Source organism: Cryptomeria japonica, chromosome 9 (genome assembly GCF_030272615.1).
Source record: "Cryptomeria japonica chromosome 9, Sugi_1.0, whole genome shotgun sequence".
Taxonomy (NCBI): Eukaryota; Viridiplantae; Streptophyta; class Pinopsida; order Cupressales; family Cupressaceae; genus Cryptomeria; species Cryptomeria japonica.
Genome location: NC_081413.1, coordinates 121,484,880 through 121,510,562, shown reverse-complemented (window position 1 = coordinate 121,510,562; position 25,683 = coordinate 121,484,880). Strand labels below are relative to the sequence as shown.

Sequence of the window (25,683 nt, the reverse complement as noted above, 5' to 3'; positions counted from 1 at the left end):
ACTTTGGAAAGGGGTTTGGGTTCGTTATTACAAAAACAATGTAAAAATAATATACATATATATACATATATATATACATATACATATATATATGTATACATATATACATACATATATACATATACATACATATATATATATATTTACTATGTTTATTTATATATATATATATTTATTTATGTATATATAAATATAAATTCACCTTATAAATTATAAAAAATATTAGAATACAAATATATTAAAAAGTTAAACATAAAATATTAGAATACAAATATCTTTAAAAATTAACTTAGATATTATAAATATTAAAATATATTGAAATTAAATTAACATATCTAAAGTCAAATGTTTTAAAAGTTTAAAACTTTATTCTAAAATCATTTCGAGATACTCCACTCGACTCCCCTCTCTGCCCGACTTTGCTTCAGCGTCCTCGGCAATGGCGAAATCTCCCTCGGCAAAATTTTTTCCCTGGCAAAAAGTTTTGAGGGATACCTGACCCATAGGCGAACCAGACCAGCATCCTGGTCCCGGAGCGAAGTGGACCCGTATCAGGCCAGGCAGCTGGCAAACCCGGTAACTTAGCCTACATTGCTATTTGTTAGCTGCACAATGTCTTATGTACTTCTATTATTTCGATTCTAAGTATCTATCTTTACAGAACTTTGAATTGTTAACTGTTGTAACCTCTAGTCCACTTGATCTACTTTTGGTCATCTGTGGACATTCATATAATTTCTTTCTTTCTCAGTTGTCTGCTATGGCCTATTTTGGGATATGGCATCTTTGCTTGCTATCTTATCTTCTCTACCCAGAATATGATTCCTCCTCTGTCAGTTATTTCTTTGCCTGGTTAACCTTTTGCAGAAAATTATATTCTAATGATAACATTTCATATTTTCTCAAGTGCTTCTTATTGGCTTTCTGTGAAGTTCCCTTTATTATGGATCGAACTTGGCCCATGACTTCCTAACTCTTCCATTCGTGAATACAATGACACTTGCAGAAGTAGCTTGCTGGGAGATTTTCCTCATGTATAATTAAAAACACAGGCATATAAAACAAATGTTTCAATATATTGTCACTCCTATCAACGGAAGAGATGCTTACTGCGGTCATATAGTACTTAATCGCATAGCTAGTTTTCACTGATATTGTTGGCAGTCATCGTGTAGACATAGACGAAGCTTTGGAGTAGGTCTCATTATTGATTTCTTGCAAGGACAGAGGCGTGCCTCAATCCTTCACCATCTGAGTGAATTTTTGAAAAATTGATTGTATTAATGATTCAGATAAGGATAAAATTGTTTGCTCTGCACTTTCTTGAGTCATGTCACCTAGAAAATGGGAACTGCTCTATTCTTTTGAGTGTGGGAAATACAACCTGCAATATATAAATTATAAAATTTCTGTGATTTTGGCTATATATGTATGTGCTTCTTGTTGATGCAAATATATCCTGTTTTATGTGCATAGGAAATTGTGTGGATCAATTGTGCACATGAAACACAACTTATTTATATATTTGTCTCCTTTTCCTATCTGGTTCAATTTGATTCATTCACCAATTCTTCCATTTCAGGAAGTATTCAAGGGTCAGAAAGTGGACACTTGGATTATCTGGGGGCAGAGATCAGATTGCAATTATTAGGTCTTCAGGAAGCATAAGTCGTATACGTGGTCGTTTCAGTGGCTCAAGGAGTGGCATTGTTAGTGAACAATTTATTGAGAAGATTCGGCAAGTACGAGGTCCTTTATTTCTTCTCCTGCCTTTTATATAGATCGTCTCTGGTTTTTGTTTTTTTTCCTAATCTTACATCCTGTTGGTAATAGGATTATGTATATTTATTCTATATACACACCCAATCACACTAAATAAGATAGAAGAATATTTTAGTTGAAATTTATATATGTACGCATTGTCATGAAATTCATCTTTACTGCAAAGTTAGAGATTACACTCTTTAATATTTTGTCAATTCTTGGTCTTTGCAGCGTCAAAGAGATACAAGGCTGTAATTTTGCGTATTGACAGCCCTGGTGGTGATGCTCTTGCATCAGATTTGTAAGTATAATGGATGGTCATGCTTTTGTGTGCTCAGTTTGGAAATCTCAACGCATTGTTTTCTCTAAGCAACTTGATTAAATTGCTTGTTAGAATGTTTGCATATTAGTCTGATTTTTTTGTCATGCTTTTGCATATAGAATGTGGAGAGAGATCAAGTTATTAGCCGCTTCAAAACCTGTGATTGCATCCATGTCTGATGTAGCTGCAAGTGGGGGTTATTACATGGCAATGGCAGCAGGAGTAATTCTTTCTGAAAATCTTACTTTGACTGGTTCCATTGGGGTTGTCACAGGTAAGCATTACCTTTGAGCCTTGTTCTTAGTGAGATATTATTATTGTTGACTTATAAGGGAAAGCTTTAGCATTTTAAATAATGACTATTAGGTACTATCAATAAAAATTCAAACTATAGTTACAAGACTTGGACCTGGAAAGAGACTTGGCAAATTAAAAAACCATGAAATATAAAGATTTTTAAGGATTTAAAGATTTTGGTAGACATGATTGTTCCCAGTCCATGAAGATTTATGTGGAGAGATTTTGGCTTCAATTGTATATGTTTTTTGTGTCAATGTTTTGGATCACATTCCGTTATCCATAATCAAGAGGAGGAACAAAAAATGAAGATTTTATGATGTACCCTTCAATAAATAAACTCTAGAGACATAATAGCTAATCATATCAAAGTTACTTTGATCACATGCAAAAGTATAAATCAATTACATGACTACAAAAGTGAATTTTAGCTGAAGGAAACAATATTTTTAAATATATAAATGCTTGATGTGCACACACTTAATTCAAAACTTAACAACCATAACAACAATAAGAGTAACAACCGCAGTAACAACAAGCACACACAAGAGGTATTGTAGATTTATGTGGAAACCCCTTCGGGAGAAAACCACATAGAAGGACTGCCTGGATCTACTGTCCAAATCCAGCCTCACAAATGATAAAAAGATCTTACAACATTTGTAGGCACCAAGTGGTTGGAGACACCAATCCCCACTTAAAGATTTTGCAAGCACCAATCTACTAGAGACAATAGTCCCCACAATTGAGCACCAACTCAGCAAGAGACACCAATCTCTTCGTCCAAGAAGCGCAACCTCTTTTGCTTTCTGAAAATTACTTTAATGGATGATGAGCATTTAGCTCTACTCCAACAATTTGCTGATTGGAATTATATCAACTTTTACTTTATATCCTGCGCTTAAATCTTCTTTGCATATATCTACTTGCATTAGAAATAGATCTGCTCTTCTTTGCATTAATTCTACTTTGCTCTCAAACTGATGGAACATTTTCGCAACTTCACCACACTAACTCTAAAAAGCTTCTCCTTTATATAACCCTTTTGGGCGCCAAAATCCAATGCAATAGACACATAGGTTGGCCACCTTTTAAAAAATATGACTGTTGCTAGATCAGCCAAACATGTTAATCCTTTTTCCGCTTTAAAGAAAATTCAAGTTTGATACATACAGGTTGTTCAGTCGGGGTTGCCCGTACTTCATGCCAAAAGGCAAGACACACCTTCAACCACCGATCACTGAAGACAAGGAGCTTTGAACACTTACACAAATTTTCATGTCGACTCATTAGGGGTTGGAGTTCAACCTTGCCACCTTCCAAATGATGGGGAATAAAGTAAGCTACCGGGCCGATCACTGATGATCGGTAGCCTTAGCTTGCAGAGAGAACAAACCACATTGGGGGTTGGGATTTGACAATTCATCATACCACTTACCAAAAAAGACACTTAACAAACATTAACCTCAAAGTCCAATTAGTAATGACGACCATTTTGGGGTTTGAGGGTATGGACCTTCACCCTACTGCATACCAATCATGAAATTTCAAGTCGTAAATGCGAAGTCCGAACACCGAAGAGTAGGTACATGTTGGAGGTTGGGGGTAGGCGTCTAGGGTTTTGAGGAGCTGTGTTTTTCTGTTTGACGGTGTTTTGGGTCTGCAACTCCTTTCCTATCCTCAACATGGCCTTTGGGATAGATAGTGAAGGTTGGCGTTCAAGTTTCCTAGTGCCCGTTTGCCAATTACAATGCCAATTCAATCTATTTCTTTGGTGCATTTTCTAGCTATGTTGGAAATAGATATTTTATGCCTATTTTAAAACTGGGTTGCTCTTATCTTTGTGGAAAATTGTATTTCCTGATCATAAATAAAATCTGGAATTTTCAGCTTTGTAATTACTGTGTATTGTCTATTTTCCGAATTGAAAGTTGTTGCAATATTTGTGAGATTATGCTTGAAGCAACCAAGATCAAAGAGACCAATAGATAGTGCAATGACAAGAGAGATAAATTATGTGACAAGAATAAACTGTATTCCTATCAAGATGCAAAAGAGATCAACTGGATCATCAAGAATTACATACAATGTAGATGAGCCCGCTTATAAAGGCAAGGCTAAGAAACAAGAGAGCACACAATGATGACATGTGGCTCAATGAGATGCAAGGGTAGGTAGGAGAAATAGTAAAATATTCGACATGAGGTGGATCACCCACTGAAGGTGGAATTATCATCCCACAAGAAGTGGATATGATAAAGTAACAACAAGATCACACCATAAAAGGTGGAAATTCTCTTACATACACACTCCCAATGTATGCACATCTCCCTAAGTGTCTCATATGCAAACTACAATGTTATGCATGTACCTAAGTAAACTTAAGTAAAGTGTAATTATCTCCAAGATGAATAAATAATTACACCAACACCCCCCCTTAAGTGCAACTTAGGGGAATGCACTTAAGTCTACAATGCAACTAAGCAATGCTAGATGGGTCCCAACTCCCGACTACATGGCCATGTTAGGTACTGTTGATGTGTGTTTTATGCACATAACATTTCAGAATAAAATACCAAGGTAATTTACCCTCTCTTGAACAAAATCACCTCAGATGCTAAGGATAAGTTCAACTAAAATGATTCCAAGGTTTCTACATGTCAGGTCTTGACGAGTGGGTAACTCAATGGTTGATGTGAATTGCTATGTTCACTTGGGGACTTACGCAAATGTTAGGATTATTTTCCGTCGATCATGAAATATGCAAAATAGGTGTACTGACAACTTAGGATTTAGCAATGTAGCTTTGGACTTAATTCTTACTAAAAAATGGGCAAAAGGAATAAGGTTCAGGAAATCTATTCTAGGCCTAAGAATGTAGGAAATGATGAACAAGTTCAGTGGAATCAAACTAGGCAAGGTCTCACAAACAGGTATTGACACAAGCTTAGTACAATCGTTGTTGCCAGGAATAATCATTATGTCATGTTGTCGTATTATGTTATGTTGTCGTCGGTAATTATGAGTTTCGGCAATTAGTTAGTCGTCCCGAAGGGCAGTTGGACGTGACGGTTGGTCGCACCCCTTCGAGTATTATATATTGCATACCTTTCCTTCGTAGTGGCATCATCATAGTCATATCTGGGTATGATGTTATAAGCACTTGATGTACATGGACTGTTGAATTAATACAAAAACTAGTTCTTTAATATATTTCAATTATATTCAGTGCATTTACTTTCTGCGTTTAATCATTTACCCGTATGTGGCAAACATTTGGTGCCGTTGCCTAGACATACTCGGGAAAGGAAGGAGCGGATGGCGTACGGACACGATGGGCCTAATCATCGGTGAGATTAACCGAGAGGCCGACGACGCACAAACGGAACTCTACAACGGAGAGGACACTGCAACGAGGGAATTCTCAATCCTGCTTCAGGCGGCCATCGAGACCTACGTCCGAAGAGAGGCCACGGAGGTTGAAGTCCCAACAAGTGCCGTGTGGACCGCACTGGAAGTTAGCCCCGCAGTGAATCGATTGATGAACCACCTCCCCCGGTTGCTTGCACAGGATCACTGGGACAATGAACCTGCTTGGAGGAGATTGCCCGTGAGGAGCGACGCCAACAGGTCCTCTGACAGTATGAAGAAAACAATCGTCGTTGGGATGCAAAGCGCGATGGCAAGAGGCGAAGGGGAAATTGAACCCTGTAATAATCCCGACACAATGTTGACATAAATTGTGGCCGAAAGGGAAATAATAAAAGTTTTTTTTGTGTACATGGTGTGTGCTTGCTATGTACGGAAGTGATTTATGCCCAATATACTAAATAAGGACAAAATTAAGATAAAAAGTGACGAATGGGAAGTGGCACAAAGAGTGTTGAATCTCAGACAACAAATAGAACGAAGGCGTAGGCTAAGGCAGCTTGCCGAGGGACGACCGACCGAGGGGTTGCTCGAAGGGAACCCAGGAGGTGTCACGGAGGTTGCGGAGGCAGAGATAGATAGAGAGAATTATGTTGTCCTCATTTTTGGAAGAAGGACCATAACATGAAATTTTTGTGAAAAAATGAAAATTTTTACTCTATGGCATGCTTCCCGAGGCAGAATTTCAACTAATCCTTGGATTGACTTAATCCTTAGTCCATCGTCGAACTACGCTTCGAATTTCGTCGAATTTTGGGTTCGTTTGCTATGTCTTTCCTTCAATTTCGGGTATTAAAATCTCGACTGCAGGTAGAGAATTTTCTTCAAACTGCAAGTTTTAATGATGTCCATTGTTTTGGTCTTTATAGGGAAATTTTTAGCTTATTACATGTGCATTTTTATTAAAAGATGAATACTTGTAATTTGTTTTAAATTTCCCCTTTGTTGTTTTTATTATTTTTATTGTTTTTTGGCTTTTTAGTTAAAATAGGGATTTTTTGGTTAAGTTACAAGTAAACTTGTAGTTCTCTCCAAAAACCCCTACTCTAATGGTTTTTACATGTAATAGGGATTTTAAACCCCTATTACATGTGTGCAAGTAAGTTATAACTTGTTGTAGGGGTTTTATTTCCCCTTTACAAGTGAGTAAAACTTGCATCTCTCTCCAAAATCCTGATTTTGCCTTGTAAGTGAAAAAGTGACAATTTTAAACTTGCACTTTGGTCTAAAAAACCCGATTTTGCTCATAAAGTGCATTTTTGACATTTTAAACTTGCATTTTGTTCTAAAAAACCCGAATTTGGCTTTGTTGAGGAAAAAGTGAATTAAAACTTGTCATATCTTCCAAAAAACCCGATTTTCACTTATGCAAATTCGAACTTGTCATATCTTCCAAAAAACCCGATTTTCAGTTGGAAGCAAATTTGTGGAAATTTTCAATCGATTTTTGTGGAGATCTTCTAGGAAGGAGAGGCGTTTTGGATTAACCCTATTCCTATGCATTTGTAAACACTTATCACACCATTTGGGGTTTGCATTTACCAGAGTTCCAGGACTCGCCAAAACTTGGCGAGTCACGGGTTGAGTCACCCTCGGCAAGTCCTAGGTGGCTCGGACTCGGACTCGGCGAGTTTTGGCCGAGTCCTGGAACTCGGTGACTCGGCTCGGACCCGGCGAGGCCCGAGCCCAAAACTCGGCCGGTGTAAACAGCCGAAAAAAGCAAAAGAAAAACATTTAAAAAATGGTTTTGCTTGCTTTTTTTTCATTTATATTTTTAGCTAAGTTGTAAAAGGCATCTCATTTCATTCTATTGAAAAAATAGGAGGAGAAGAGTGAGTTGTGAGGAAAAAGAAGCGAGCATAGTAGGGCAACCAACAAGGAGGAGGAGTAGAATTTCTTCAACAAATCACATTGGGGCAGTGTAATACTTGCATTTGGTGCATCAAAAGCTTGTTAGAGAGGATTGGAAAGAGGTTGCATTTCATTTCAACCTTCTTATAAGAGGTAAGATTTATATTTTTTGGTTTTTTTGGTGTTTTATTAGCAAAATTAACATTTTTTTTGTTTTCTTAAAACTTAAAGAAATTAGCAAACCCTACAATGTACATTTTTTTTGTTTAAAAATGTACATGGTAGGGTTTGCTGATTTCTTTATGTTTTGAAATGAAAAAACAATCTACATGGTAGGTTTGCTAATTTCTTTGAAAAAAATGAAAAAAATGATACAAATTTTATTACATTGTTTTTTGTATCAAAATCAAAACATTGCTATTATATTTTTTTTTGTATTAATTTATAATTTAACAATGGACAAATATTCATTTTTTTTGTAATTGTGTCTTATTCCAGCAACCTTAACTTTTGAAAACAATGTCTACTTCCAGTCCTCCTCATAGAGCAATCTCGGGTAGAAAAGATCCAGCTTGGAAATATACAGAACCTTTTCCTAGGCAAAAAAAAGGAGAGGCAAAATGTAAATTTTGCAAAACAATCTTTCATGGAGGCATATATAGATTGAAATACCACCTTGCCGGCATACGTGGCCATGATGTAGAGCCTTGCACAAAAGCACTTCCTGAGGCTATTCGTGAGTGCCAAGTGCTATTAGACACATTTGAGACTCGAAAAGAAATAAAGAAGAGGCAAAGGGAGGAGTTGGCTCAGACTAGCATTGGTTGTGTTGGAGAGGCCTCTTCTATGCCTCCATATTGTCCTAGTGGGAGTGCTAGTGCTTCTGTTGCCGGTAGTGTCAGTGCTAGTGGGAGTATCAGTGCAACTCCAACCATTGGTCCTAGAGTTCGTAAATCTAGGATGGATTCATATTTTGAGCCACACACTACTCTTGGTGCCCAACCTTCACTTGAGAGCATGGCTTGGAACAAAGAGGTACACAATAAGGCTAAAGGTGCAATTGGAAGATTTTGGTTTTATTGCAATATTCCATTCTTCGTAGCCAGGTAATTCCTTTTAGTTTTTATTTGATTGTTTTAAGTTTTTAAGTTGTTAATATTCTTAGTTTGTTTTGTGACTTTGTCTAAGACTTTAATATTTATAATTTTATACTTATCTTATTTAATTTATTTGTGATAGGTCTCCTTATTGGCAAAACATAGTTGATGCCATTGCTATTTGTGGGGCGGGTTTCAAAGCCCCTTCTGATTCCGAGTTAAGTGGCCCAATTTTGATAGAATCGGTGGCTGATGTAAAAGCCACATTAGAGGAACATCGAGAGATATGGAAGAAGAAGGGTTGCACCATCACGACCGATGGTTGGACTGATAGGAGAAATCAGACGCTCCTAAATTTTCTTCTTTCTTCTGCAGGTGATTGAATAACTTGAATTTTATTAAATGATTCGTATTTTTTTTTTTGAGTTGAGATTTATTGAATGATCATTGATCACTGTTTTTGCTTTGTTTTCAAATTTCAAGTGGCACCATGTTCATGAAGTCCATTGATGCTTCCGCACATTCTAAAAATGCCACTTACCTATGTGAGGTTATAGAGGAGGTCATATATGAAGTGGGCGAGGAGAATCTAGTACAAGTGGTGACCGATAATGCAACAAATTATGTTGCTGCAGGTAAACTTTTGATGGAGAGGCACCCATCTATATTTTGGTCTCCATGTGCCGCCCATTGCATTGACCTCATGTTGGAGGACATTGGTAAGATTGCATGGATCAGGACATGTGTAGAGAAGGCAAAAAATATTTGCAAATTTGTATACAATCATGCATGGGTCCTTAACTTAATGAGGCAATACATGGGGCAGAAGGAGTTGGCTCGTCCTGGAATCACTAGATTTGCCACTAACTTCATCACACTGCAATCCTTGATTCGCAGTAAGGCAATTTTGAGACGTATGCTTGTTGGTGAGGAGTGGACTTCCTCATCCTATGCTACGAGTGCTGTAGGAGTTGATATTGCAGATTACATTTTTGATGAGCCAGGCTTTTGGACCCCTTGTGCTGAGATCGTGAAGGTAAAATTTTTAAGCATTCTAATCTCTACCTTATGTTTTAAGTTTTAAGTTTTTATTTTTATTCGTATTTTTCTTTTATTTGCTTATTTTCATTCACAATTTCACACTTACATTAACTGATATTACATATTGTTTCACAATATTTGCAGTTCATTGAGCCCTTGGTAGTTCTCCTACATGTTGCTGACGGGGAGAAGCCCGCAATGGGCTACATATACGAGGGCATGGATAGGGCCAAGGAGGGCATCAAATCTGCCTATGAAGGGGATGAGAGTAAGTATCGTCCCATTTGGGATATCATTGACAGGAGATGGCAGACCCAGCTTCACAGGCCCCTTCAAGCGGCTGCTTATTACCTCAATCCGGCATTCCATTTCCGCCTTGATTTCAAGGCGGATGAGGAGGTTCTTAGTGGGCTCTACTCAGTGATAGAGCGAATGTCGCCTGGTCATAGCAGCAGTATAGTCCAGGAGCTAGAGGCTTTTTCTAATGCTGAAGGGGAGGTCTTCTCTCGTCTGCTTTGCAAAGAAAATCGGACAAAAATGCAGCTAGGTAAAATGTATATTTTAAGAAATTAAGAGCATAATTTTAATTATATGTTATTCAATTTGTTATTAATTATTAAATGAGGCTGATTTTTTTTTCCCTTTTTCTCATCTCAGATAGGTGGTGGCAGATGTTTGGTCCTAAAACACCAAATCTTCAATAGGTAGCCATTTGTATTTTGAGCCAACCATGCAGTGCTTCCGGTTGTGAGCGCAATTGGAGTATGTTTGAGCACATACACTCCAAGAGGCGCAATAGACTGTCTGTAGAGAGGTTGAATGATCTAGTCTTTGTTCATTACAACCTCCGTCTTAGACACAAACAGGTTATGGACCATGACAGCACCTTGATCACGCTAGAGGAGGTTGATCCAGAATCTGAGTGGATCAGTGAGGCTATAGATCCTATCTTTGGTGATGAGGACTTAGATTGGATCGACCAGGTAGATAGAGAGGCTGAGGTTGTAGCCATGGTAGAGGAGGAGGTTAGAGCGCGAGGAGAGCCAGAGCCAAAGCCAGAGCCAGAGTCAGAGCTAGAGCCAGACATAGCTGATGTTTGTGAGGGTAGAATGGAGTCACGGGCAGAGAGTATGGCTGCTGATGCATCCAGGACCTACCTTAGGGTTAGACGCCTTTGTAGGAAGGACCCAGGCTCCTCTGAGCCATAGACTTGTAGTTGTTTTACTTTTGATATATGTGTGGAACTGGAACATTTGAATTTTGATGTCATGGAATTGATATTCCATAAGTTTTGTAATATTTTTACATTTGACACTATTTATATATCTATGGTTATTGGTTGGTATTTGCTTCAGCTATAATTTGCATTTATACTAATCATAATGTGATTGATGTATACTTGACACTTGTGTATGTGATTAAATTAACTTCTATTTGATGATGTTATTGTGTATTTAAGGTTTGTTTAATAAAGGGTGCATGAAACAAGTTTTAAATCCTTAAAAATCGCTAAATTTCTTGGGTTTTTCACTTTGCCGAGTCCTGTCGAGTCCTGGCCGATCCGAGTCCCGAGTCACCCTTGCCGAGTCCGCGCCGAGTCCGAGTCCCGTTTCTTTGGCATTTACTGATTTTTTGGTCTAAATCAGCAACCACGTGTTTCCAAAATGCTACATTTTGGGGGATCAAAACTTCATGAAGCTGCAATCTCCTAGTTTGTTTTTACCTCTCTTACCTAGGCGTGGAGTTTGTGATAAGTTTTCAGTCATTTAATGAGCCATTCAAGAAGCATTTGTTGCCACGTTTTTTCGACATGACCCTCCTTTGGCTGCGTATTGGAAGGATTTAATGCCATTTCTTCATCTCCTCTTTGGGCGTTTGGCTTTGACACTTACATACATGGTATTTCCCAAAAGGATTTGGCCCTATTTTCTTGTATCTATAACCACGTTTTTGCAACTAAAAATGTTTTTCCAAAAACGTGGCAAGGGTTTGGGGATTGTGGTTTGCTTCTATTTATTGGATATTCTTTTTCATTCCAAGTTTGATTGCATTTTTGGAGAAGCATTTTCAGTTTGAAGAAAGGTATGTTCTCTTTTCTTTCTTTCCTTCTTTTTATTATTTTCTTGCTTTCTTTGTTTTCCTTCTTAGTTGCATTTTTGAAAATATGTTGTTCTTCCCCCAAAAAATCGGTTTTTGTGAGTGAGATCTTCCCCTTGGTATGCAATTTTTGAATTGCATTGTTCTTCCCATATTCCCTCTTTACTTGTATTCGTGATTTTTAATCCCGATTACAAGTTCGCTGGAAATTCTTGTTCTTCGCTTACGGTTAAGGAATTTAACTGTTTTTGGTTAAAATTCCAAGTTGAAAAGTCTGAAATACCCTCCCCTTTCAAATTCGGGTTTTAAAAACCGGATTACATGTTGAAAAGTTCTTCCCATTTTCATGAAAATGACATTCCCGGATTTTCCCATTTCTATCCATTCATGTTTCCGTATCCGTACTTTCCATTTCTGTCATTTTCCGCAAGTCAAATTCTCATTTTCCATCCATTTCTCCATTTGCAAATTTACAAGTGTACTTGCATTCGGGTTTTAAAACCCCGATTGCATGTATGTTTTTTCCAACTTGTATACTTGCAAAACTTTCCCCAAGATCCAAAATTGGTCAAAGTCAAGATTTTTCCATTTCTATATATTTCCCCTCTTCCTCCCACAAAATCATGAAGTTCAAGAATCGAAGTTTTTCCCATTTGAATTCCCATTTGAAGAAGGAAGAATGATATTTGCAGCTGACTATGATGTTGCCTTAACTCTTTTAAGTCTTCATCACAGTATTCCAGGTTCACAATCAATGTCAGATTTGCTGGCATCTCCAGTTTCAAAAAAGATGAAGTACAAATATGACAAATATCAGAATGAGGTAGCACCTTCCCAAGTTTCTTCCCCTTTGGATCGTATCAGAGATACGAAAATAGGGCACGTGGATGTTTCGGAATTCGTTAAGAGGGTAGAAGATCCACAGGATAATAACTTGTAGCGGCTGTTGGACAGCCATATCCATTATGCATCTTCTTTCTTGGTGGCTGCCTTAGAACCTGAGTTTGTTCTCGCCTGCGCCCATCATTTTGACAAAGAGACAAGAGTTATCAAAAATGATGATGGCGAAGCTATAATCGGTCTTGATGCAAATACGATCGAGGAGGTCTTCAGAATACCTCCTGCACCTGTTTACATGGAAATCTCCAAAGAAAGTGCACCAGAGTATTACGTGAAGAGGGAAAAAGATTGCAAGCGACATATCAATAGGTGGATCCAAGAGCCACGAGCCTCCTTCTCAAGGCGGGCGAAGTTGTATCGCTGCGATTTCAAATGGGAAATAGGAGACACCATAACCCTTCTCAGTAGGATGATGGGCCTCAAGTATTCTAATGTCTTTGAGCCATGGATGTATTAGTTCATCATGTTCATAAGGCAGTCTCATCACATTTCATGGGGAGAAGTCATCAGCGATGCCTTGTGTGAACAACTTGCAGCAGTCCCTACCACCATGACTCTCTTCATGAATTTGTATTTGGTATACTTGGCAGCATCACTTAGACACTTTGCAGGTCTTTCTACCAAGGGTGATCACTCACTTATACCAGTTTGGGAATATTATGACCAGTTGCCGTTGAGAACCAACAGATTGCATTTCAAAAGAGTTCAAGATGCATTCTTCGGATATTTCATGTGCCAGTTTGACAGAACTCTGAGGAACAAAAGAGTATCGGATGAGGCACGGGAAAGGGTGTGCGAATATGGATGTTTGTTTCTACAGTTTCCCACCTTCACCTATATGAGGATCGGATGCTATGGTGGTTAGCCATATATGCTTTCCAGATACCCAACTGATAAGATCATTCTTATGGAGTTGGGAAGATAGATCATGGCTGTCCACACTTTTCAGTCTGCTAGACACAAGGTTGGAATGGGGATCTCTACCACAAATCCACTGAAAATTGGCCGGTATTCCCTTGTCACATGTGTGAAAGCTAAAGCCATGGAGACTAAATTAGAGGAAATCAAGCTCAAAAAGTTAAAACCTAGAGCTGATTTTGATTACAGGGGTATGAAGGAGAAAATCAAGAAATCCTTTGTGCATGTGCATCGCATTGAGGACATCTGGGTAGATCTCCGCACAAAAGATGAAGTTTTGAAGATGGATTACTGCAGACTCATTGTTGAGCAAATTGTTGATTTGAACTTGGTGGATATCCCACAAGGGATGATTGATGATGGGCACATACTTGATCCTGAATACATTTCTCAGAGGGTTGAGGAAGCTCCACTTCCTTTGATCCAATGGTCACACAAAGAGTGCATATCTATCCTTGAGAGATTTCAGCCTATCTTGGCTAACACTAACGCATGGTTAAAAAATAATGTTGTTAGACTTATAAAAATCAAGGTTGGAAAAGAAGATGATTCTACGGGGCCTCTTGGATGTAAGTTTGAGATTCAGGTTGACAACAAGGAAGGTGCATCATCTTCGGGCACAAGAATCAAGTTGCGAGTTAGTCGTGCAGTAGTGCTTCCTCCTGAGGAGATGACAGTTCGTGGGAAGGAAAAATCATGATTTCATGCTTAGGTGATCGATCTGGATAATTCAGAAGAAGGGCAGCAATCTGATGATGCTCCTAAGTCTCTAGTTTCAGACTCGCCTCATGAGATCATTCCTCCAGTTTCCATTGAGACGCCTCTTTCTCCTCCTGATTTGCTTGTGGATGAATCTCCTCAGAATGCTATTCCCATTTTAGCATATGAGCCATCTCCTGATCATCAACAAGAGACTGTGTTGGAAATTTCTAAGGATATTCCTACTTGCATCCAGTTATCAGAAATTGATATTTCCACTTCTGATTTTGAAGAGTTTATGAGGCAATCTGCCTGCCCGTTGGTAACTGAGCAAAACGTGGTCGCTGTCCAAACAAATATTCCTCCCAGGATGACCACGGTGATTCAAACAGAAATTGCTTCTCCTTTGCCTACAACTGCTACTGAAGGGGAGTTGATGACTTTGCCTCCATGGCTTAGTTCTTTTACTCCGAAAATGAAGAAGCAAGAAATCTCACCTGATGCCTTTGATTATCAGCAATTGAAACAGTCCAGATCCAAAGTTGCTAAGAAAGCCAAGACTATCTCCAAAGTAACTGTTGACAACAACAAGATGAAGGTAGTTGAAATTGTGGAACCTATTTGTTGACGTGTATTTTGTACACAATCATACACAGAATAAAATACCGACAGGCATCTTATCCTCTCTTGAGAAAATAGTCTCTAACTGCTGAAGATCTGCAAAAAGGATCAGTTAGGTAGACTCCAAGGTTCTTTTAGTGGGGTCTCCACGTGTGGACAAGCTTTTTAGTGGTATGATGTGATTTGCTGTTTCCTCCAAGGCGTCTTACGGATTCAAAAGCTCGAAGATTTTACTAATCTAAAAGGAACTTTCAAAAAAAGGAAAAAGGACAGGGTTTAAGGAAGTCTAATCTAGCCTAACCCTATGAACGACTTAGCATGAATGAGATTTGGCAAGATTCAACCAACTTCAATTTTGCCATAAGATAACAACTCAATTGAAATTAGTGCGATCTTCTAAGGTAATAATGGTATTCAATGCATCAAAGACCAAGGACACTACTACGAAGGTACATATCCTAGATACGAAAATGCTTGAAGGTTAAGGACTCAAAATGTTTTCCAGTCGACCACACAAGGCGTTCCTACAATCAGCAAGAAGCTAGTGGTTTGGATAGCGAATCCTACCAAATATCAAATCTCACACTTAGTCTTTCAAATTAACAAACTACTTCGATTGAGCGTGATTCAAGTACATCCAACAACCATGAAGATAACTCGAGAAACTTGCAACAAAACACCATAACTTCAATATTTTATTGATTTCCAAGTCATCATATACAACAATTGCTTGAATTTCTCTCTTCAAGACTCAATCTTGCTACAAAATAAAATTGCTTCTAACTCTAAATCTCTCTATTACATCAACTATTATCTCTCACACTATTCACTATTTTTCTATTATCGAATGAAATGGAAAATGGGGGTATAAATAGCATCCCCAGTTACAATGAAAGGTCCAGATTGAAAATAAATCAATGGACAAGATCATGACACCTAAACCCTAATTAGGGTTTGTTACAAATGACCTCCTTTTACTGAACAATATTAAATACATAGCCAAATATTAAATTTGGCACAAAAATCTAGGAGGTATCAACCAATGAGAAATAAGATGTCATGTCATCTGTAACAACCTTTCATCTAGAATCTTATTCCCTTTCCAATTCTCTTTCTTAGCATATGCAATGAATTTTGTCACGATTCCTTCGATTTCTGTGCTTGGAATCTCGGGAAGATTCTTGATACTCTCTTCTAACTGGATAACCTGATCAAATGCATCTAGAAGAGCTGTGTCCCAAGTAGGTTCAAGTTCCTTGGTTCTATCAATCAGGAGCATGGTGGCATACATCTGATCATACTGCTCATCTGTAACATCTGCGTCCTTGCGAAAGATGATCTTGATTCTATCCTCAAATTCTTGTAAATCCACATCTGTCTCGACCTCGATCCTTCTGCCAAGAATGGTACGAAGTACCTCAAATACTCTGTCCTGGATCGGATTGATCACCTCCTCAACTTGACCACATCTAACACTGATGTCCTCAAAGAGAACACTCTTTATATGGAGTAAGGTTGACCACTGAAACAAACTGTGAGAATCACCTTCTAAGATCTTCTCTTGTGCTAAAATTCTTCTGGATGTGTGTCTTATAACTTTCAAGACAGGGATGACAACGTCCTTGGTATGGGCAAATGCAGCTACTGTTGCCATCAATCTGTGAATAATCTCAAGAACTTGGATAGCCTGGTGGGTGATCTTCGACATCCTTGTAACAAACTCTATGGCCACCGTGTGAGATCTATCCATCCAACCACATGTACGCTGGACCAGGTTCCTGAATCTTTCAGCTTCATTGATTGATTGAAGGGGCAATGCCTGCAATGGTGATCTGACTGGATCCTGACGTCCCAAAGGTTCATTGATGTGACTGAAATACATCCTCCATGCACCGACCTCTCTCTCAAGCTTTCTATTCCTTTCCACTTCTTCTCTAAGCTTGTCCTTCAATGCCTCAAATGTGTCGGTGGCATCATCTAAAGTCTGCTCTGCTGTGGAAGGTCCTAACTCAATAGTCTGTATATGATAGTCCTCTGCTAGGATCTCACCCTCATATTTGTCTGCTGCCGGTGTAGCTATCTGCAATTTTCTAGATCCAGTCTCATCTCGAATCATCTTGGACATCTTTGTAGCCTTCTTCTTCTCTATTGTCATATGTGAACGTCCTACGAGGCTCTCTAAATCAATTGCACTGTCCTCGTCCTCAATTACGATCACCTTAGTCAATCTTTCCTTCAACCAATCTGGGATATTTGATCTTGTCTCTTGAACTTGAATCTCTTTATGTACTATTTCTTCTTGTCTGGGAGGAGATGTTACTTCATTATCATTATCTAAATCATAGTCTTGGAGAGATCCATCGGATGAAACATGCTGCGCCTGTCCTTCCTCCTGTCTATCATTCTGTACCATCGATTCCATGGACTCTTCTACTCGAACTGCTCTATCTTCTGGTCTGGAAGAAGTACCTGGTGTTTGATCTTTGTTGGCACCTTGCTTTTTCTTGGAAGGCTCTTTCTTTTCTGATCTTTCCTTTCTCTTCGAACCTCTCGAATGGAGATTGCCCTCACTGGCACATCGAAGGTTACCTTCACCTGAATTCCTAGGATTAGGATTGCCTTCACTAACACTGGCTCCACCTTCGGCTGGCTTTTCTTCCAAAGTAAAAGACATGGCTATGCCCTGTTCTCTCAACTTCTGATGCTGAACGTCTACCCATCTGCGAGTACAAGACAAGACTGGTGCCATCAAATCATCTAAATCCACGGCCTCGGGCTCATTCCAATTCAGACTTATTGTTTTGCTTTCTCTATCGTATGAAGATTGGATGTGCCTGCCGTTGTCCTGAGCTTGGTCGGCTACTCTGTAAATCTTACATTTCCTGATGAAATCCAAAGGCAATCTAGAATGTATCTTACGTTTCACTTCAAGATCATCTAGGAGATTCATCATAAAATCTTCAATTTGGTACTCATGTCTAAATCTTCTACCGACCGTCTCCTCTAAATGTCCAAGTGGATCAAAACTATTCCTCCAAGCAAAAGATGAAAAAGGATACAAGGCTAATTCCTTCTCTGCGTCATCCATGGCTAAGACATTAGGACATACCTCAACTGAATTACCCAAAATAATAGGTACCTGAACTCCATTCTGATGTCTGTGTCTGAATGCCTTCACATATGCTGCCAACTGCCTTGTTACTTCAAGTAACACAATTCTATCTGTCGGGTACCTCGGCAACATGTATGGAGGTAATGGACATCCATACACTCTAATGTAAGTGAACTTGGGAAACTGAATGAACCAAGCACCGTACCTCTTGATGAATTCCTGGGCATCCTGAGATAATCTGTTGTGAATCCCTCCTTGCAACGTCCTTGTGATGTTCATCGTGAAAGTATCATTGATTAACTTGTAGTTCTTCCCTGGTGGATGATGCAAGTAGGTATAGGATTCACAAACTCTGACCTCACCGGGTCCTCTTCCAATCACTCCTCTGTGAGGTAGTCCTGCGTACTCAACGCTCCTGATTAAGGCATAGATGACGTATGAACTCATGTGGAAGGACTTAGTAGCCCTGAGTCTTCTCAACTGTACGTCTAAGCAATGGCTAATTATCCTAGCCCAATGTATTGTACCCTTTCCTTGAACAATCACCTGGATGAAGTAAAACATCCATTTCTCAAAATAGAAGGCATGAGGTGCTCCTGTAACTCTGTTGAGCATGGTAATCAAATCTCTGTACTCCTCTTGAAAATCAATCCTGTGTGGTGTGTTCGGTACTTTGCTCAGACGGGGACGACTCTTGAGTAGCCAGTTCTTGTTGATTATGCTTAGGCAAGCATCTGGATCATCATCGTACACTGATCTGGCTCCTTCAATGCTCTTGTATATCATGTCCCTGTGCTCTGGAAGATGGAAGGCTTCACTTATGGCTTCCTCTGAAAGGTACGCCAAAGTGTTTCCCTCATTGGACACAATTGTCCTGGACTGTGGATTGTAATGACGGGCACACTCGATCATCAACTCGTGGCACTGAATGGCTGGAGGAAAACCGGCCGCCTTGATGATGCCACTCTCTATTATTCTCCGGGCGACAGGTGATGGCTTGCCGATGTAAGGGACCTCTCGGAACTTCTTCGTGCTAAAGTTCCCCAAGTTGGTATCTCCAATGTTGCTCCACTTAGACACGATCTTGGTCTCCACTTCTTCGGTCTTCTGATCTTCTTTCATGAGAGCCGAGCGACTGGTGGATGCTCCCGCCTTTGGGGTCGCCATACCTACACAACATTTCATTATAAGAAATAGATTTTGCAATAAATAACGTAAATAAGAGAGATAAATTTTAGGAAACCTCATGATAAGTCTCTAGAGTTATCATTTCCTAAAACAACGATTGAGCTAAGAGATTTCAAAACTCAAAATTTCAAAATTTGAAATATGACGATGAATGAATAAAGCAATAACAATTAAATCGCCATACCTCGATAGAGAGCTAACTCTAGAATGCAAAAACAAAATTTGCCTAGGCAAAATTGAGGTATAAGATAATCTTCAATATGATCTCCTCAAAATTGACTTCGCCACCTCTGGAGAGAATGTGATCTTCAATTATCGCCTTGGACGTGGTTTCAAATGGATCTTCAAATTCTCCTTGGTGTGGTCTTCAAATTCGCACCACCCTTGGTCTTCAATGTAATTCGCACTCTATATTAGCGCCACCTTTGGTTTGAAATCGCACCACCTTTAGATAACTTAGCGCGCCACCCTTGGTTGAATGAAACTCGCACCACCTTTGAAGTGTCTACGCCAACTTGGATAATATTCGCACTATATTCGCCTCTTTCGATTCGCATGAAGGAAGGTAAAATAATGATGTAGAAAATGATAATTCCACTCCCCTTATATAGCGCATTCATCCTTCACCCCTTAGGCCGACTTGATAAAAATAAAACCATTTTTTAAATGATTTGCAATGAAATGACAAGGCCGACCTCCTTAAATGAGCGCTTGAAATCGATTTTTTATTAATTAAATAATTAACTATTAATGCCTTGCGTTTTTTAAATGAGAATTTCGATTTTTAATAAAGGCAAAAAAAATAATTAAGAGATAACGCCATATTAAATGCCAAATAAAAATGGATTTTCAATTTTTAAATCGATTTAGCATTTAAGGAAATTTGAATTGTTTAATTTGGCGCCAAAAATATGAAAATAAAGGGACGTACCTCATCGTTCTGGTCCCTTGGAGAGGGACAGGAGCGATCCATGATTTTGGTCTTGATTCTTGCGTTTTCAACGTTTGACTCCTTCATTTTCACGTTCCAAATCGATCATCTGGTGGTCCTTCGAATTTGAATTTCTTTCTTGTGCGAGCAAGTGCATCTTATGACCATTATTGCCCTGGTCCCTTGGAGAGGGACAGGAGCGATCCTAAGTTTTTTGCTTGAAATTCTCCATTTTGGTACGATCCTTTCCTTGTATCATCTTCCAAATGCCATTTAAAACCTTGTGCGTCCTTGTCTTAACGTGATTTTCAAAGAATATCATGTGTTTTGCCTAACATCGCCCTTGTCCCTTGGAGAGGGACAGGAGCGATCTCCATGTCTTCACGTTCATCTTGTATCTTTGACCTTCGAACTTCCATTGTAAGGCGAATAACATCTATGCCCATTCCTTTCGCGCTTATTCCATTTGTCTTCATTATGTGTTTGGACGTATTAAAGGGACCATCGCCCTTGTCCCTTGGAGAGGGACAGGAGCGATCCATTATTTCTCCTTGATCTTGGCGACTTTTAAACTTCGATCTCCTTTGCAATGTCCTTCAAACGTCGTCCTCCGCACTTCCTAACCTCGCTTCGCCTTGATCTTTGAAGGAACGTGAGTGTTTTGATAGTATCGCCTTGGTCCTTGTCCAAAGGACAGGAGCGATATGGGGCTTTTACACTATTTGGCGATGTTTAGACGTTCAAACCCTTGCAAATTATCTTCAAACGATGCCATGGACCTTGCATAACCTTGTGAATCTTTAACTTAGCACGCACTTGGAACAAAACGAGGAATCCAAAGCGAATCGCCCTGGTCCCTTGGAGAGGGACAGGAGCGATCTAGTCTCCATGCTCAAAATGATGATCATTTCACGTTCAAAACTCTTGTTTATCATCTTGTTGTCATACCATGGACCCTCCAAGACGTTGCGAACCTTTGATCTTACGTAAATCTTGCATAAAATGGCCAATATATCCAACATCGCCCTGGTCCCTTCCTGAGGGACAGGAGCGAAGTTCATCATTGCAAGCTTGTTCTTGTTTTTACTAACTTGCAATTATCTTCATTACGTGAAATGACGTCCTTTAAGTCCTCTTGGTAACTTAATATTTGCTTGTCCTTTGAAATCGATGCCTTAATGGAAATATTGCTCTGGTCCCTTGGAGAGGGACAGGAGCGATCTGGGTCTTAGAGTGCACATTCCTTCCATGTGATGACCTTTACAACCTTGCGCTTGATGGAAATGCTCTAAAATGTCTTCGCCACCCTTCGTCTTGACTTGGATCGGCCTTGAACCTTGGAGGAACGACCTTGAACTTGCGTAGAGAGTATTATCATCATCATCGCCCTGGTCCCTTGGAGAGGGACAGGAGCGATCCTTCCCTTGTGGCCACTATCTCACTTTGCCAGGTTCCAAGTTTATATTCAACGGACTCGTCCTTCTTCACTCTATTCGTCCATGCCTTGACATCATTTGTAACTTTGCAAGAAAAGCAATTATATCAAAAATCGCTCTGGTCCCTTCCTGAGAGACAGGAGCGAACTAGGCATTTAACACTGGTATGGACGTCCCAAAAAATCTTCAATTTATATTCAACGCATTTATCTCATGTTCTCCTTTGTTTTTGAACGTAAACTTGCCTTGACCTTTGTCTGGATTTTGTAAAATGAAGGAAATCGCTCTGGTCCCTGGGAGAGGGACGAGAGCTACAAGGTACTTCGCCCTGGTCCCTTGGAGAGGGACGAGAGCGATTTAGTCAATATAGGTCATTCTCCTTCGTTTTTGCATCTCAAATTATATTCATTTGGCAAAGCATCCTCCCTTGGACGTCCTCAAATCATTAAGCTCTCGAAATCTTGCAAGGACAAGACGAAATTTGAATTGTAGCTCCGGTCCTTCACTGAGGGACAGGAGCGATTTTCCTCCTGGAGACATGTCTGTGCTCATGAAAATCTTCAATTTATATTCAATGGAAAGATCTCGTCGTTCTCCATCACTTCAAACGTAAAATTTGTCTGGACTCTGCTGCAAGGATGATGAGGTATTTGAAAATGAGCTCCCGTCCTTCACTGAGGGACAGGAGCGATTTTGCTCCTACAGGCCAAAATAACAAGATTTTTCACATTTTAACACTTCACGAGGCGAAAACAAATCAATTCCAATGCCCAGGATCAAAATTCAAAAAAGTCAAAATTTGGTCAAAAATATTCAATTGGACAAAAATTCACATTTCATCTTCAACACTTAGACAAATTTAAGCTCTGCATCAACATTCCAATTGAAAATTAGACCATTCTGGCGAATTCATTTCATTCAAAACTTGCATTCTAGAAAAGGAAATTCAAAAAGCTCCCAAAACTGACTGGATTTTGGCTTGAAAAGGCAAAATTTAAAACCCTAAGGCTTGGCCCTAAATCCAGACAACCAACCAACTAACAAAACCCTAAAAACAAAAGCGAAAACGAGCGAAAAAACAAGCAAAAAGAGGGGGTCCCCATTTGCGATGGGGCGATGTGTGAAATGGTCACAACACTATTGCAGATAAGCCACTTGAGGAAATGTCAGCTGCTGATTATAAGGTTACAAGGATAGAGCTGGGTAAACAGACGCATGAGGTCATTAAACATGATGCTCAGTTTTCTGTTGCTTCGCTAGTGCAAAGGTGTGATGAGCTTCTAGCAAAGAAAGACAAGCTAGAAGATGAAAACCGACAACTTATGGCAGTCGTTCATAAAATCACAAATCTTGCTGCTGAAGGGAGTAAATCCATAGGTTCTTCTAGTTCTCAAGAATCGATTCGTGGAGTGGAAAGGGCTGCTCAGAAGGTACAAGCACTGGATTCCTGGGTTGATCAACTTCATGATCTATGTGCACGGGTAATGAAAGACATTTTCTAGATGATGTCTAAGTTAGAGACCATTGAGGAGAAACTAGATCAGACCTCTAATGCTTTCAAAAAGAATCTGGAAAGTGTTGAAGAAAGTTTGACAATCTGGCGTACCATGCCCCAACAACAACCGAGTGTTTTGCAGGAGCATGCCATCATCTCTTCTAGGATCATGTACTTGGAATTTGAAGAACTCCTGGAAAACAAGGCCCTTGTTCTTAAATCCCTCATTGAGGAGATTGGTGATGCAAAGAGATTCCAGGGTGAAGTTTTCCGAGATATTGTCTCACATTGTGAAAGGGCCTCTTGCAACATAGTAAGTCAGGATGGAGAGCTGATTCCAGAAGAAGAAGTTCTTGCTGATTTACAGATGAGGATTCATAATGAATGGAGGAGCGAACAATTCTTGGCCGCTTCAATTCAGATATTGATGAAACATCAAGCCTTTTTGCATGAAATCCAGTCTATCCTGGATAAAAACAACTCTACGCTCCTCCAGTGTCATGACACTATTGTGAAGACCATGGTTGTTGCTAAGAACACCCATGAACCGAATCCCGAGGAACTACAAACGAGCATCTAGAAATTTAAAGGATTCGTGTCTTCACGTAATGCAACTTAAGTGTTTTTCAACACTTAGTTGTATTATTCCACCTTTGTAATCTTTAGTTGTAATTTTGTTTTGACAAGTTACATATAAAAGCATTTTTTGTAAAATGCAAGTTACACATTACTTGCACTTTTGTAATTACATGTAAGGCAACTGCAATTTGTGTCCAATTAGGACTATAGTTGGAATAAGTCTTAGTTAGTTATTGAAGTCTTAGTTAGTTATTGAATAAGTCTTGGTGGTTGAGAGAATCTCTCAAGTTAGTTAGGATCCTCCCACCTTTTTCTCAAGGCTCCTCTTATATAAATACTTGAGGGGTCTATTGTAATTTTTTATCTTCTGGAAAGCAAGCAAAAACTCTGCCAAATTTACAGCAAAGAAGTCTTTGAGCTTTCATGTGTAAATTCAAGAATTGAAAGGAATAGAAGGAAATTGCTCAAGCTTTGAGTCTTTGTGCTACATTCTTGAGTTAGTGTTCTATATTATCTTTCTTGCAAGTGTTCCTAAAGAGCTTAATCACATTTGATTTGCAGTATTTGTGTTGCAAGTAGTTGAGTTTAATATAGATTAAAATAAATATTTTGTTGAGAGAAGCTGCAAGTCTTTGTGCTTTCACTTGTTTTTAAGAGAATTTAGGAGTAGATTTTGTGGGAAATAGCTGTGAGTCTTTGAGCTTACACTACTTCTCATTGTTTAAAAAAAGAAAAGAATTGTGTTTTTCAGTCTTTGAGCTGTCATAACTTGTTTTTTATAGCATTAGTGTAGAAAAGGGTAGATAGGACTTCACATAATCAAGTCTTTGAGCTTGATATTGTCGTCTCGTCCCGAAGGAAGTAACGAAAGTCTTTGCACTTTCAGGAAACTTCATTTGCTTTCTCTCATTTCATTTGAAAGTGGTTACTGCTGTTTATATTCAATTGCTATCCTTTTCTGTGAAGAGAAAAGGATATTGTCTTTCTTGAAAGAAGAAAGATTGCTGTCCCATCCTATTTTATTTTCAAAGTTGTAGTTAGATAGGGGGAGCCTTCCCTTAATTAGGAGAGTTTTACTCACGTGCTGTGGTTGAAACCACAATTTTGTATATTTTCCCAAGTGTACAAAATTTTCAACCAACAAATTACACTCTTTACAGTGTCGTAGGGTTGCCCGAAGGGAACCTAGGAGTCGCGGAGGGTGCCGAAGGAGAACTCTACAGTTTGCCAGAATACCACCGTAGGGTAAGAAGTCGCGAAGAGTTGGTGGAACAAACAAGGCGAAGTCTAAACCTGATTGACGCTACCAGAGACCTACTAAAGAACTTGTCCATTTCGGAGGACAACCGGAGGGAGACGACCAAAGGTGACGGTACGGCCGACGGTGTTGGGGGAGCACAAGGGTACCGTACGGGAGGCAATTTGTTCGGTTCGAGGTCAACGACCTTCTCCGGAGGATCCACAAGTGAAGGGTCAGGTGCAGGAGGCGGAGGCGGAGGATCACCAGGTACACGCACTCAAGGCACCAGAGGAGCGAGACCCAGCGGTGGGATGGCAAGTAAGCAGAAGTTGCCGGAGTTCAACGACAACCGGAAGGAAGATCCCGTCCGCCATTGCCGCACTTGCGAAACCATATGGTCAGCGAACGGTGTTACTGACCAGGATGAATGGGTAACACAATTTCCAACAACCTTAAGGGGAGTGGCTATCGATTGGTACTCCGATACGGATAAGATCAAAGTCGGCACATGGCCCAACCTGAAGAAGGAGTTCGAGATAGAGTTTCGCCTCCTCAGAGACGACAATGAAATAGTAGCCGAAATCTATGGCACAAAGCAGAACAAGAACGAGACTGTCCGAGCCTATAGTCGATGGCTCAAGGAACTGTTGGGGAAAATGGAGAGTC

The 25,683-nt window shown here is 39.5% G+C and overlaps 2 protein-coding genes across 2 annotated transcripts in view; both read left to right on the top strand.

Annotated features, from left to right (window-relative positions):
• Positions 1-25,683, top strand: part of LOC131062762 (serine protease SPPA, chloroplastic) — a 262,705-nt gene that overhangs the window by 177,751 nt on the left and 59,271 nt on the right. Inside the window, exons 8-10 of the mRNA XM_057996482.2 lie at positions 1,583-1,749; positions 1,996-2,065; positions 2,206-2,360. Coding sequence (XP_057852465.2) covers positions 1,583-1,749; positions 1,996-2,065; positions 2,206-2,360 — 392 coding nt within the window. The remainder of the gene's footprint in view (positions 1-1,582; positions 1,750-1,995; positions 2,066-2,205; positions 2,361-25,683) is intronic.
• LOC131062763 (uncharacterized) lies at positions 9,963-10,572 on the top strand. Its single transcript, XM_059211062.1, has 2 exons — positions 9,963-10,348; positions 10,459-10,572. The coding sequence occupies exons 1-2, from the start codon at positions 10,000-10,002 to the stop codon at positions 10,503-10,505; spliced, it is 396 nt and encodes a 131-aa protein (XP_059067045.1). The 5' UTR covers positions 9,963-9,999; the 3' UTR covers positions 10,506-10,572.